The sequence below is a fragment of the Trachurus japonicus genome, chromosome 19 (assembly GCF_045865225.1).
Source record: "Trachurus japonicus isolate A0001 chromosome 19, Traja_1.0".
Taxonomy (NCBI): domain Eukaryota; kingdom Metazoa; phylum Chordata; class Actinopteri; order Carangiformes; family Carangidae; genus Trachurus; species Trachurus japonicus.
Window position 1 is genome coordinate 16353003 of NC_140925.1, and position 15417 is coordinate 16368419.

The 15417-nt window shown below is 42.8% G+C and overlaps 1 protein-coding gene across 2 annotated transcripts in view; it reads right to left on the reverse strand.

Moving 5' to 3' along the window:
• jmjd1cb (jumonji domain containing 1Cb) overlaps positions 1–15417 on the reverse strand; it is a 108299-nt gene that overhangs the window by 24179 nt on the left and 68703 nt on the right. The window contains exons 3-7 of one of the 2 annotated variants that reach the window (XM_085761215.1): positions 13934–14047; positions 2995–3100; positions 2694–2818; positions 2191–2334; positions 878–919 (exon numbers count right to left, since the gene is read on the reverse strand). In XM_085761215.1, coding sequence (XP_085617341.1) covers positions 878–919; positions 2191–2334; positions 2694–2818; positions 2995–3100; positions 13934–14047 — 531 coding nt within the window. The remainder of the gene's footprint in view (positions 1–877; positions 920–2190; positions 2335–2693; positions 2819–2994; positions 3101–13933; positions 14048–15417) is intronic. The other variant, XM_085761216.1, reaches the window with a different exon arrangement.

Consider the following 15417-nt stretch of genomic DNA (forward strand, 5'->3'; position numbering starts at 1 on the left):
TTCTACTAATTAATATAGACATTTGACAATAAAAAAGGAGTTAAGAGAAGAGGAGTGACTGTGTTAAAGTGGAATTGTTATATTAGTGAGTTGTTGTTCTTAAGAGGGGAGATACAGTATGTCAGTCAGAGACAGCGTTAATTATATTAAATACTGAAGACATGAGGAGTGCTTGAAGAAAGGTGTACTGCTTTACTGCTAGTCTGACTATTAGTTATTTAAGTATTTTGATGCATGTCATTTGTTCATTCAAGTGCAGTACCAGCAAAACGATTCTGTCATCAACTTGTGCAGCTGCACTTTGCAGATACCAGTTCACAACTCTGTAGAAGCCGACAGGTAGACATTGAGATTTTAATGATGTCGGTGAGTGATGACCAAATGATACCAAAGTGGAAATGGAATAAAACGTGATTCTGGATCCTAAGAGCGTCTCTAACCCTGAATCTAACTCTGCATTAATCACTGATGTAACCTCTCTCTCTCCTCCTGCCAATAACCAGTGACACAGTGAAGACAGATGAACGTGAGGCAGGATCAGCTTCTCGGTTCATGGACGTGCCAATATGGACAATCTTTTGCCAGATGGAGTTTATAAATATATACAGTTTTGTTACAAAGCCCAAAATCTCCCTGCAGCTCAGTATTGATGTTTTCAATCACTGTTACATTTCAGGAAGTATTCAGATTTGAGGGTGTACAGATCATCAGCTGAAAATGTTCAATACGCCAGTCCTGCCACTACTGATCAAACAAGCGCAGGTTGTGTCTGTCTTCATTGTGGAAAACCTGGTTATGGAGGGTTAGAGGGTTTTTGGGGGTTGGTGTGAGGTGGATGTAAAGTGGGTGTGGAGGTGGGTGGGGGGTTTGGGGGTACCTGAGTGTTGCCAGTGGTCCCGCCGGGTCTCCCTCCTGCCATCTTTAACGTGTTAACAAGAAAAAGAAAATCAAAAAGAAAAAATAACAAAATGAAATGAATAAAAAGAAAACGTGGGACAAGGAGAGATTTTGTTAATGACTGCGGGACCAGAAACTACTGGCTGAGTGTTCAACAGGCCGGTTCACCAGTGAGCTCCTTTCATTTACACAACGTCTCGTCACTTTTCAACAAACAATACTTCAGTCTGAAAAGTGTTGTGCTGACATCTGCCAACATGTCGAGTGCAGCCACATGAAAGGAGCCGATTGGTAACCAGTGCAACAGTGTGTGTCTGTGTGTGTTGGCTTTTAAGGTAAAGCACATAGGAACCTCTTTTACTTTAAGAAACAGGGTGACATCAGAAACAATGAGACAGCAAACATGGCACTGACAGTAATAGGAAATAATTCATAGACTGAAAATACAATGGAGTTCTCCTGGTTTGGAGCAGTGCATGGTAAAAGACTTGGGAAACTATGTGAATCAATGTCTCTGAAACAAACAAATACACAGACACAATGTAGATGAGTGCTTGACAAATTGAAATAAGCAGTATAGTCTACCCGCAGTGCCAGAAACACAACAACAGAGGCTGTGTTGTGGCTGCATTCAGCTTGGGAAAACACACAGTGGCTCAGCAGTCTCTGACACTTTAATGACTCAAGAGAATAATCTGCAGATTAAGTGCAGGCCTAAATACATGTAATCTATTTGAAGTCTGTATGTGGAGAATGTGAAACAGAGTGTTTCTGAAATAAGCCTTTATTTTCACCAAACTAGCCATGTGTTGTCTTTGTCTGGCCAAATTCACACTTATTGGTTTTGTTTTTGCTGATGGATTATGAATTTCTGTTCGATCTGAGAATTTATTTGAATTAAAAGACAGTGTTTTGTTTTCCTAGCTTTAGTATTCTTTCATGTAACCTCTGTTGACTGTACATGAAGCTACAGAATGCATTCTCTGTTGGATTCCATGTTTTCCATTTATTACCTAGACTGTGATACCTGCCACAGGTTTCATTATCAACCGAAAATATTTTGACACTTCTCAGTCAGTGAGGCTTGTTGTTTGTTTCATACAGAGTGAAGTGTTTAGGTCACAATTTAATTCTAGGCAACAAAAAAACGAAAGTTTTTGCTCTGTGCATTTATGCCTATTACAGTTACATGGGTCAGTTATTAAAACTAGCACTGACGGTGAAGGTTAGGAAGCCTTTAACAGCTGCGCACATCTGCTGCAGTGTGTGTTTGGTTTGTGTGAAAGTACTCACGTGGGCAGTATTGTTGTTCTGGCTGGATCGTGACCTTCGTCTGGAGGTGATGCCGATGTTTTCTCCTTTCAGCAGGGAGTGGACCACGTCATCCAGAAAGGTCATCTGGATCATGGATGGATCTACGTTCTGAGGCTCTAGCACCTGAACACATCCAAGATTCATTTTATACTGTCCATGTGTCAACCAGGTCTGATGCAACTAAATATCATCAACAAAACTTTATATACATTTATTTAAACCTTTTTTACAACTAAAATTGCATTAAAACCAAAAGCTGTACGAAGCAAAACTAATATAAACACTTCTTTGATGTATCTGTGGAATCTAACTGTGTCGCTCCTGACTAGTAAAACTGTTCCCACCATTACCCATAAGCCTTTATTTCTCAGAAGTTGATTTAGCAGTTTAGCAGCACCATCTCACCTTTCAATGACAACTCAATTTATCTGCAAACCCACTGACACTGACACAATAATGGTGAAAGTTGTGTGTGTATGTACCTGGTCATTCATAACGACCATGTTTCGACTGAAGAGGTCGTGGTGTGTAATGATGCCAGTGAACCACTGGGTGGCCGAGTCCTGTCGATACACACGTACACGGTAGCCATTCAGTGAGTAGGGACCTGGAAGCAACAGGAAACGGTGTTGTCACAGTGTTGAGTTCTCACGTCTTTATTGCAGATTCCTCATTTTGTGACACACATGTGCTTGCAGTAATGAGGTGACAACACAACATGTGCAAGAAAAACAATGCTTTGCAATACGCTGTGACAATATAGTGAGAATAATAGAAACTTACCTTGCATGAAAATCTCCTGCACCTTCTGGTCTTTGAGCCAGCCCTTCACTTCTTCATGGAGCTGAGGGTTGTCTCTCAACACCGGGTTCTGACTGTCCACCTCATCCTGAGAAACACACACATACACACAGGAGATCAAACCCTCTGAAACACACTTTTAAATGAGTCCAGACTCAGCTCTCTGTCGTCAGTGTTGTCAGACTATGTGGTATTTGAACAGACACACCCAACTGAATGAACATTCTGAATCCTTTCAGCCACCTCCTTTATTTTATCTCACTTTGTTTCAACATAATTAAGTTTCACATTGAGTGAAATGCAACCATCACACACAGACAGTGACACACATTCAAGCCGACCATTAGAATCACAGTCTGATCAGTTGGCCACCGACACCACTAAAGCGTACTACAGTAAAGACACAATAATACTAATAGTCAACATGTTTTAACTGCATGATACAGTTTCATGTTGTGTGATCACACAACATAAAACTGTATGAGTGGTATACAATTATATTTTAAAGGGGGCATTCATGGTTTTTCTATGCTGCTCAATGTGGTTTCTTGCTGTAAAGAGTGGTGGAGTTCTCTTGACAAGAGCTTCAGTCATAGCTGTGTTTCCAAGGAGCAGTGGTACTTCTTCAAGTACAGTACGACCACAGCTTGTTCGCAGGCAGATGATGAAAATAAGCGATAGAAACAAAAGTTAACATTGCTGTTGCTCACAACCTCTGGAAAACAGATGGATGCAGAACGCACCAGGTTTCTGGTGGAAGGTGAGTAAAGAGATGCTTCATAGCAACAGCAAAACCTACAATTTAAATGGTGTTAGTAAAAGCTGAGTTGCTGATAACAAACAATGGAGAAAGGCTTTCAAACACAGACAATACGATCTTTGATTCTGACCAGTAAACTCTGAGGCTCAGTAAATACTATAAATGCTCATTCATGTACCAACCACTGAGAATGGTAAGTGTTCTTTTTGAAGTACAGTGATATCAATACACAGAGCACAGCTGGTGTTCACTATGGGACCAAACAAAAAAAGCCTTACATACAGTACTCTGTACACACACGCACGCACGCACAACAGCTCTCAGGCAAACCATCAGCCTTGAAAAGCCTTCCTTTGTTTCACTCTCTAGGTGGCACAGAGCGAGTGTAAAACTGGAAGAATCAGAAAAGCAGCACTAGAAACAATTCTATATCTTCACACACACCACGTGTGCAGACACACACAGAGAAGAAATACACTGCACAGTGAGAGAGGACAGAATGAGGAAGAGGAAACCACAGTCACCACACTGGTAGCACACTCTGCTTCCCTGGTGTGTGTCTGTGTTTGTACGTAAGCACATGGTTCATGAGGTTATTTTGGGAGAGCCTTCGAGGTGATGGATGCATCACACATGAATCATCACAAACACCACTGCTGTGTTAGTAACTAATGGATTCTACTTCGTACTTCACATGTAATGCATAGACAGGACATGGTAGTACACAGTAGGACATTTTTCCTGCAGTGGAGGAGGTCAGTTGTCCGTCTGCATCCTAATGATGGGAGGACACGCAGTAGCTGTTGACCTTCTCTGTGCAGAGGGAGAGAGGGAACTTCCTGCTACTAAAACAGAGTCAGTGGTGAGACTGACTGTTGAGGAGAGGAGAGGAAAATATTCTCCGTTTGACTTATTCAGCCTGTTAATCATCTCAGTGAGCTAGCTGTCATGACTGTCTGCTGCCACAACAACATAATAAAGCTTTATCTACCCAGTTAATAGGTCACATCTCAGTCTTTACAGTGGAAATGTCATGAGGGGACAGAGTCACACAGGAATGAAACTCACTCAGCATCAGTGCAACCTGAACATCTCCACTCAGTGCAGAGCTGCAGGAGTCACTGAGAGACAGGCTGATACTCAGCAGGAAGTAGAACAGACAGAATGAGTCTTTCATTTCACCTTCCCACCCCCCCTCCCCTCCATCTCCCTCGCTGTTGCAGTGCTCTAGTTTCCCAGTCTTGTCCGAGCTTCAAGTTAAACCAGCATACAGGCTAAAAATAGCACGCTGGAATGCAGTGCAATAGAGGTCAGGAGAAATGTCTCCCATATATTCTTACAATTTGAAGCTTTCAGTTTTCTCAACACTCTTATTGCAATCATCAGTCCAGACATGATGAAAGAAACAAAACAAACATATGATGATTTAGGTTTATAAAGGGAACTACATTCATGACTAGGTTCTGTATTTAAACATTAAAATTTGTGATACATTTGGTATCACAAAGCAATCTCTTGTAGGGGATTACCATTTAAAATACATGTATTATAGTACATATAGTATAAGGTAGAAGGCCAATAAGTGGCTTTCTCTACTGTATGTTCAACACATTTAAATTTCTCTCCCACTGTTGAGTGAGGGTGGCGGACTTATTTTAGATTAATCAGAAAGTAAGGTGTCAACAGCGATATTAATAGAAGTTGTACACAGCCCTCTCTGTCCTGTGGTAACTATGTTTAGCTTGATGCCGGCAGAAAATAACACACATGTATGCCACAGTTAGTCTATTCCTGCTGCACCCCTCTCCACCGCCATCTATTCCTGCTCACCGTAGGCCTGTGAAGACATGATATGCTCGGAGAAGACGTTACCACGGCAACATGGGCACAGCAAACACCTATTGGTCTATTTTCGACAGACTGGAGAGAAATGGAACATGAGCGCAGAATCGAGCGCAGTGATATTCACGGTGTGTGATTCACTGGGATTGAAACATGTCATCGAGTTGCAGCGCAGAGTTAGAGCTGCTGGTTTTAGAACAGGAAACTAAAGTAATACATGGTGCTAAAGTGAATATAATGCACTCTATTCAGATGTTGCTCATGAATAAAGTAACCTCACAGGAATGTACAGCATCACTTTCACATACAAATATCCAACACTGCAATAAGCAGTCCTGCTCAGTCATTTGCAATCTTCCAATTGGCCTGATGCAGTCAGAGATATTCAAGTGATACGACAGGAAACGGTACGATCAGATCTGCCACTGACACATTTATATCTCGCGGTTTACGTCATCATGTCATATCAATTCAACAACCTATGATACTTTGAGAGAGTACATTCACTTCATTAAAGACGGTACAGTGAATTATTAAAAAGTAACCAGACCTCACATGCAACTCTACAAGAAGACAAGGATCAGATGTTAAAAACTATGCCGTGTGCTGTTATTTATGGAAACAGATGAAGTGAATCTCAATTAGTTTTCCAGATGTACAGACAGTAAGTGTAGAAACACACCCGAGGCACATCAACTTATCATCAACTACACAACACAACACAATGTAAATCTATTACATGTATAAAAATGTGTTGCTGTGTATGAGCAAAATGATGGGTGATAAGCGCCTGCCTTTTTGAATAAACTTTAATGACACCATTAACTAGGACAGAGTGAGTTCAACAATAAATGGGATTTCTTTTGTGCTTTAGGATAATGACACAGTTACTTTATGATCTACTCATTAAAATACATGAAGAACAGCTTTAATTATTGTCCTCAACCTTCTCCTTGCTCTATTTCTATGAAGGCAATTTGTTAAAGACCCACTTTGAGCACAACAAAGGTAGACTCACTACAGTGTGACATGAGGACATCTTGTGCATCAGATAATTAGTCACATATCAACAAATATGACACACATTCATGTATATATGGAGACAAAGACAGATGGCTTGTTAAAGACTTCAAACACCCCTCTTTTCACATCTTCTCAGGGCCACTGCGCGTTGCCATGGAGACGATGAGGCTGAAGCGGGAGGGAGCAAACTGCGGGAGAGTTTCTGATGTCATTATTCTTTTAAAACTCATATTGTTGCTCAGGGACTGAAATGGTGAACATCTGTGAATGCAGCGTGTTGTGTGTATGGGAGAGAGAGTTCTTTCAGGTACGAGGTTATACAAGACACACACACACACACACACACACACACTCACACATGCCCAGTTTTGATACAAAAGCCTAATTATGTTCAAAGTTTGTTGCTAAAAGGTGAATAATGAGATTTAAAAAAAAATCAAATGTTTTGTTATTGTTAAACATGATGTATAAATCCCTAAATCCCATAAAAGTTCAAAATAAGTTTAAATAGTTAGGTTATGGTTTGATATCACAATACGATGGTCAATCAGTTTTAGCTTTATAACTATGTGGAATTGATGTATTTAAGTACCAGTATTTGATATTTACATGGTGTGTTTGTTTTCTGTGTAATGTTTTTAATGTTTCAGTCGGGAGTTTCTGGTTGCCTTGGTGAAAAAGTGACTGATGCATCTTGAATGTATTGGGGTACAAACATTTGCTGATTAAGGCTGTGAAATGTGGTGAGAAGCTGCGGAAAAAGCTTTTAAGTGGATCCCTAGTTATTTTTTTTAGACCATACTGACAACATGTAGAAAGAAAAAGAACATATGCTGATAATAGACAGTAAGCCAGAAACCACAGAGAGAGACAAAGACACAGACAGAGAGAGAGAGAGAGATACAGACAGAGAGACACAGCCAGAGACAGACAGAGAGCGAGGGAGGGAGATACAGAGAGTGAGAGAAAGAGAGACGGACGGAGAAAGAGAGCGAGAGAGAGAGAGAGAGAGAGAGCTTTGTATTGGAGCACTGCAGGGCAGAAAACCACAAAGTTCCACTGAGGCAGGACTGTCAGATGAACAGCATTAAAGAAAAGGCTGTGTGTGTGTGTGTGTGTGTGTGTGTGTGTGTGTGTGTGTGTGTGTGTGTGTGTGTGTGTGTGTGTGTGTGTGTGTGTGTGTGTGTGTGTGTGTGTGGCAGCTGCTGCCTCCCTCCTCCTCCTCCAGTAAAACTCACTCCTCCTCTTGGCTCAAACTCCTCACAGCAGTGTCCTCGTCATTTAGACATATTACCACACTGCAGATGCAGCTGAAAACACTATTACAACTGTGCTACTAAGAGAAAGGCTACAAATGTTGTTTACAATATCACTTTCTCTGTATTGTAATAGAAATGCTGCTTGTTTACCAAAGCACCAGGTGAAATTAAAAATGCATTTTGAGTGTCATCATCCCACATCCCTCCCTGATGTGATCTCTGGTTGCAAAATAAATATGGGCTTTCCTTTGCTCCACCTCTAACCCTCAGTAGAGGCTCCTGTACTTATTGTGATTTGATCAGCCAACCCCCCACATCATATGCTTCATAAAGCTTGTGATTGGAGTAGCTGGATGAGTAATATGATGAATCTGAGAAGTACATTTGGATTATCTGATGAAAATATTCTCTGCATTACCACAGAACGTGGCTGCAGGTTCATTTATTCATGTCTCTCTTGTTCTCTTCCTGCTGATCCAACAGCTCACGTGCAGCAGATGTGGGCCCTCTGCAGCTTTGTGGCGGGTTATATCACGCTCCAAATCCCCGTGGTTCTCCACCCACTCACGGCCATGTCTCAGTGATCAAATCAAGCAATCCCGTCTGCTATTAACTGATGAATCATTTGGCCTGTGAAACACCTGAGAGCGCTGGAAACCGGTCATCACAGCAGGCTAGAGGTCACTGTTAACAAAACCCATTATGATTCATTGATTAAGGAAGAGTTTACACTTAATCATTGTGACTGTTCAAGTCTACTTCACTTGTTAATATATCACATTTCACTGTGACACGACTGTCCACTCAAGAGAACAGACTAAAGCACATGTCAATACTCAGTAAACAACAAATCTATCATAATCATCTCAACAACTGGACTGTAGTATATGATTTAATATGTCACTGAATGTTATAGTGTCAGCCTGCACGCTCACTGAGTCACACTGGCCTGCAGCCAAAATACCACTACAACTGGGAGGGAGTGAGGATGTTACAGAGGTAGGAGATGGAGGGTGGAGGTGGGAATTTACAACATTTTGACTGGACTAGAAACTGAATACGTTGGTATCTTTAATGTTTTTTAAGCACTTACACTCCCAGCATCAAGAGGAAAATAAACTCAGTCCACACACTCTCTGTCCTGACAGTGTGTGTGTGTGGTTTGGTCAAACTCTTGAGTCAGCACTAACAGTTTTATTCTCCACCTCCTGTCCCTCAGCCTCAACACATACCATAACTTTCTACCAGTGGGCACACACACATACACACCCACACACACAGAAACACACACACAGGGAGAGAGAGAGAGACTGGAGCAGCAGGCTGGGTTGGCCCGCTAAACAGTGACTTCATTGTGCCGTTTATGCCAAACAGATTGTAGCCCCCTCCCTCTCCCTCCCTCCTCTTCCTCCCTCCAGTCTTCCTGTCCAACTGGAAAAACAGAGAGGGGCGTGGCCATGGCTTCACTGCTCTGAGTGTGTGTGAGAGTGTGTGGCGTGTGTGTGTATGTGTGTAAGAGAGAGTCAGACTGTTTTTTCTGCTCTGTGGGGTTCAAAGGTCCTCAGAAGAATGGCTAGCTCTGTGTGGGCAGAGGAACAGAGAGCGGGAATGGAGGAATCTGTGTGTGTGTGTGTGTGTGTGTGTGTGTGTGTGTGTGTGTGTGTGTGGGGTACAGTCAGCAGTGCCAGGAAGAGAGTAAAGCTCCCACTTTTCTTCACTTGAGTGTGAAAGTGTGTTAGTTATTTTGAAAAGCAGCCACAGTGAGAAACACAGTGCATCACTGTATATAGTAGACGACAGGAGCTGTGGGTGTGATCCACTTATATTTAGTTTTCAATCTGATACAGAGTTTTAACACATGACAAACTAAATAAACGGTTAGGCTGACAAAGAATGACTATTTTACCAGAGCTAAATTCACCTTTATACTATTACACACAGAAGGCCACAGGCTGAAAATGTCAGTCCAGAGTAAAGTAAACAAACGTCACAGTGCCAGCTGCAGTTTCAGACAAGACATGACGGGGGATCTGCTGCTACTGTGTCTTCTTCATCTACCCATGATGCTCTTTGGAGAACAAATATTTTGAGATGCTAGTTGTTGAAAGTGGGATGTCATGACCACTCACTGTCACTGTCTGGCGTTGGCATGTGAATGAACACAACAGTGAGCTCTCTGCGGTGGTCTGCTGTTGTCGAGGTAAAGAGATGTGGCAGCAGAGGCGGTGTGGCTGGAGCCTGAGACAAACACGTCCACACAGTTTACAGGGACGGTTCAGCGTTAAAATATTGCCTCTGTAGTCACACGGCCGTTGGCATGTGCCGCCACATGAGTGTAAACACATGTCAGTTGCTATAGAGACGACACTGGACGGTTTGGGCAGAGGGGAGAGACTGAAGGACAAAGTGACACAAGTTGAAGAAAAACTGTTTGTGTAGCTTTTTAGTAACACGTCCAGTGAAACTGATCCCAGTGCAGCTCCTCTGCTCCCTGTGACCACTGCTCTCTGTCACTGGGACTGGACTCAGACTGCACAGCAGCTCACTTCCTGTTAACAATGAATAAGAAACACAGAAGCCACCGACCTGTGTGTGCAGCTCTGTATCACAGCATAAATGGATGAATGGGGCTGTGGGAAATGTAATTAAAGCTCCATCCATCTCATGCTGGTAAACTGAACTATATATAAACTTCCTCTGTATAAACGACAGGGCTGCTGTTAGTGTTAACCTCTCTATTAATCCTGACCACAACTATAAATGACAAACCATGACCAACTTGCTTGTGGCTCCTCTTACAATGACGACGCTCTCTTGGGCCCATACCAGTGTATGACTGTCACTTCCACATATACACACATACAGTGTCCTGATCTGACAACCCAACATGTTGGGGTGTGATGTAGCCATCTTGTTCTCAGGGAGTGTGGACTAGCAGATCTCTCTGTGGTGGGTCTGAGCAGTGTTACATAATACACTGCATTTGTGTTGTGTGGACGACAATGAGCGTCGTCAGTCCTCTCTGGCATTCATTTCAAATTGGATGGCTTGTTGTTTTTTGGACCCAAGGCACAAGAAGGCCCGCATTTCTTAAAAAATGTGATATTGATATTACTGCAGTGAAAAGTATTGATACATTCACTTAATTCTGTTTAACGGTAATCAACATGGTAATCTTTTTTAATCTGGTAGTCTTTATTCTACAAATAATGACACATAAATTGATCCAATCACTTACAGTTAGTTCCCTGTGACGTTAGTGTCTCGACAGGGCAGAGAGAACTAACCATAACTAATGTCATCAGGCTCCTGGGATATTAATAATGATCTGCTGCGACCAGAGGGTGATGCAAGCCTGTTCATCACCTCTGTTGACACGCTGCACCGGTGGTAACTGACCATGACCGAGTCGGCGCACGGGGCCACAGGGAACAGCCGCAGAAACTACTGCACAAATTCAAAGCATGAATCACTAGAAGACATGGCAACAGTGGCTGCGACGTCTGATTGGCTGCAATCAAATGAAAAAAATAGAAACTGTGTCTCACTCTCGGTATTTGGACATGTCTTAAGCACAAACTGATGACGGATGGTCAGAGTGTGGAACACAGTCTTCCCGTCTGGTTGACACTGAGTGGAACACAGTGTTCCAGCCAGCACAATACAAGCTGTGTTCAGCTGCGGAGCTCTGACACACATACACACACTCTAATTAAATACACAGCCACATAACACAAGTATACATCCCCATTAAATGCCGCTTGTTGTGGCCCCGCCATATCTAGTGCGTGTCTGTGTATCAGTCAGTATTAATGTGTGTAATGTGTGGGTGTAAATTATGAGTCAGTATTGAGAGGTAGTGTAGGATCAGTCAGAGAACAGACTGTGACTGCGTGTGTTGGCTTTGTGTTCACATTAAACCCTGGCAGTGTCAGATCCATATGGAGCGCAGCACCCAACCCTGGCTGCTCTCTTGGGCCCATGATACTGCATGGCTGCAGTATCCAGCCTAGAGCTAATTGTGAATGACTAATTCTTCATTAACTAATAAGATCCAGTTATGATGTGTTCATCTGCCAGTGGAAAACGTTGTCACAGTTCTTTTTCCACACAGGCGTTTATTCGCAGCAGGATCACAGGTAGTTTTTCATGTGTTAACTGCTCTGCAGCTGAAAGCACAGCCAGGAATCTCATTTCAAACCAAATGTATGTCTGCTCCCGTCCGCCGTCTCACCATCACACGTACACATGTGCCATCATTCAACGGTGAGACGGCTACGGGCTGGCAGGAAGCACAGCGGTTCAGAACCTCTACCATTCTAACCTAACACAGGTGCTGTAGGTATGCATGAGATGAAGAGCGTGCATCCAGCTGGGTACAGGTGCAGGACAAAAAACAGCAAGAAAAAGGGGAAAATAGACAATCTGCACACTGCAATTTCCTCGCCCCAAATCCTGTGTCTGACTGTCTGTACATGCAGCCTGTCTCTGTTCCCTGGGATGTTCACTTGACAAAAGCCTTGCAGAGGGAAACAGGGATAAAACCATGAGAGCTCTGATTGTGCAGGCAGCCTCTTTTTTAATAGGTGTCAATAACATATGATATTAGAAATGTATTCATATTTCATGATGATAGAACGTATCAGAGAGCGTTTCCTCAGTGTTTTACTCATGTTACTGCAGCACCTTCTGCTCACAGAGGTTTGCACCAACAAAACCTATGATATCTTTATTATAACTGCATTGTTGCAAATGTATAGATATTTAAAAAATCTAAGTATGAAATCTCTCATACAACAAAAGCATTCAGGTCTTTAATTCAGTTACAGCTTCCAGTTCTCCTGGGTACTGTAAGTCTCCACGAGACTCCCCCTCCCCTGCTCCCCACACAGTCAAGACACTTGTCCTGAAACCATGGCAGTCTCTCCTTGGTTGCCGTGCATCGGTCACTGTCATGCTGAGAAGTGAACGGTCGACCCAGTCTCAGGTCCCCTGCACTCTGGAGCAAGTTTTCCTCAAGGATGCATCTGGATTTGGCTGCATTCATCCTTCTCTCTGACAAGTGCTACAGTCACTGAGGCTGAGCAGCTCTGGGTGTTCAGGCAGTTTTTTTGTGTCAACAGACCAGAGACTCCGCAGTGCAGAACAATTTACTAAAATGTTGATGAATAACGGTTGAATCACTGCTGAACTCGGTTGTGTAACGGCTCCCTTGTTGACACCTTCGATGCCAGACTGTTCCGTCATGAAGGTTGTGTCTGCAGATAGACTGTTCTCCATGGAATTTGTTATTCTGAGGAGAGACTAACCATGACCTTGTCCTCATTGCAGTTTGGTGAGGGAGAGGAACGGTTCAACAGATTCTGTGCTGTTTCTCATGTGCCGAGTCTGCTTCGTATGTTTATTGGAGTGCCTGACCAGAGAGTGTTATTTAATCATTAACTACTCATCCTCTGAGCCTGTCATGTTCCTTTTACTCACGGTGGCTTCTGTCCAACCACTCTACCATAAAGGCCTGATTGATGGAGTGCTGCAGAGATTGTTGCTCTTCCAGCAGGTTCTTTTAAGGTCTGTTAGAGAAACCACTGGGTCCTTCGGCTCGTCACCTTTGAGAGTGACATTTCTGCCTTCGTTTTTTGATGGTGATAATAAAAATAGACAAGTGCTACTCAGGGAGAGAGAGAGGGTTGGTAGTAAAGGCTCAGCCTTGACATGTGGTACGTGCTTCACAAGGTGAGCTACAGTACCACTGCACTTGGTCTGAATGTCTTTGTCGATGAGAGATTTCCATTTTGGATATTTTATAAATTTGGTAAGATTTAAAAAAGCGTGTTTCCACTTTGTCATCATCAAAACAGCATTAAACAGCAAAGTGTGTAAAGAATAAAGGGTGTGGATACTCTGCAGTCATTTCACATGGCACTGCAGTTGCAGTACTGACACAAGTCAGTAGTAATCAGGCACAACAGGTCACACAAGGCCCAGTGGTGAATAGGTGTATTTATGCATTTATATCATGCATGAGCATTGTGATTACCTGGTATGGTTGGAGGGTTGAATGGTCCGACAGGAAGTCCAGCTGTTGGTCTAACAAGAATTCCACTGCTGTTACTGATGACAACAAGCTCTTCCCCACCACTGGCTTAAACGCCTGCACAAAACAAAAACATACAACATGGTCAGCAAAAACAGTTTCACAATAACATCATCAAACATCAGAGGAGCAGCTTCTTTCTATGAGCGCTCTGATCCGAGCGTCACATCACATGCAATTTAGGGTGAGTACTTTGTGGAATTCATCAATTCTACAATAAATATTCTACAATAAATATATAATAAACAATACATGTATAATTTATTTTGGAGCTACAGTTCTGGATGAAGAAAAACAAAAAAGGCTGTAAACCAAATGTCAAAAGAATTGATGCAGAGAAAACTGAGAAATGAAGGAAGAGAGATGAATGACAGAGCAACATAAAAGATTAGAGAGAGAAAAACACGAGCCGAGACGAGATGAATAGCGAGAGAGAGAGAGGGAGGGATGGGAGGGATGGAGGAGAAAGAGCCAGCGAACAGGGGCTGGAAGGAGAGCTCCAGAGTGGTGAATAAATTAATGAGCAGAGGAAGTCTGACAGTTCAAAGGCAGAACACTCCACTTTGATGTTGCTTCTTTTACCCACACGCGCACAGACACACCGATGATGTCTGTCAGCCTGCGGTCTGGGCTCAGCTGTTACTGCACATGCAACACAGAGAGCAGCCTGCACTGCCTTCAATACTTCCTCTTCATATCTATAGATGGGACTCTAATGCACCCACACTATTTACAGCTACATTCATCGTTATGCAGAGGCGGTTGATTTCTTCACAACCACATCACTTTCCATCTATCTTGTTTAGTATATGCAGCATATGTGTGTGTGAAGGAGGGCTCGGTGCGGCCGTCATTTATGCTTACATAACCTGGTCAGTCTAATAGAGAGATGAGAGATTAGAGGTGAGAAACACGACCGCTGTGACCCCCTCCCTGACAGACATACACACCCACCCGCAGGAGGTGGCAGGACATTGTGCGTGCAAGCAAAACATGATAGTGTGTGTGTGTGTCTGCAGCTCTATTTCTGTCTGTCTATACATATCAGATTTCCAGCCTGCAGTGGCAGCACAGGCCTCACTGCATGAAATCACTGGCATTTATTCCACTAAGTGACTTGTCCAGTGTCCTGTTGTGGAGAATTATTAGATACATAACAATAGCCCACTTTAGATCACGGTCAGGACGTGATGTTTATATGAGGAACCTGGTTATTCATATAATGTCTGTAATGGTGCCTTGTGGTCTATAAAATGTTTTTCTGACAGCGTCGCCCACATCTGGTGTTTCTGACGGAGCTGCGTCACCACCACTGATGGAAATAAGTTAACAGTGCTTTAAAATAACGGCATTACTAACGGTGCTACTTTTTTCAGTAACGAGTAATCATAAAAGTTACTGTTTTGCCCGTTACAATAAAATCCGAC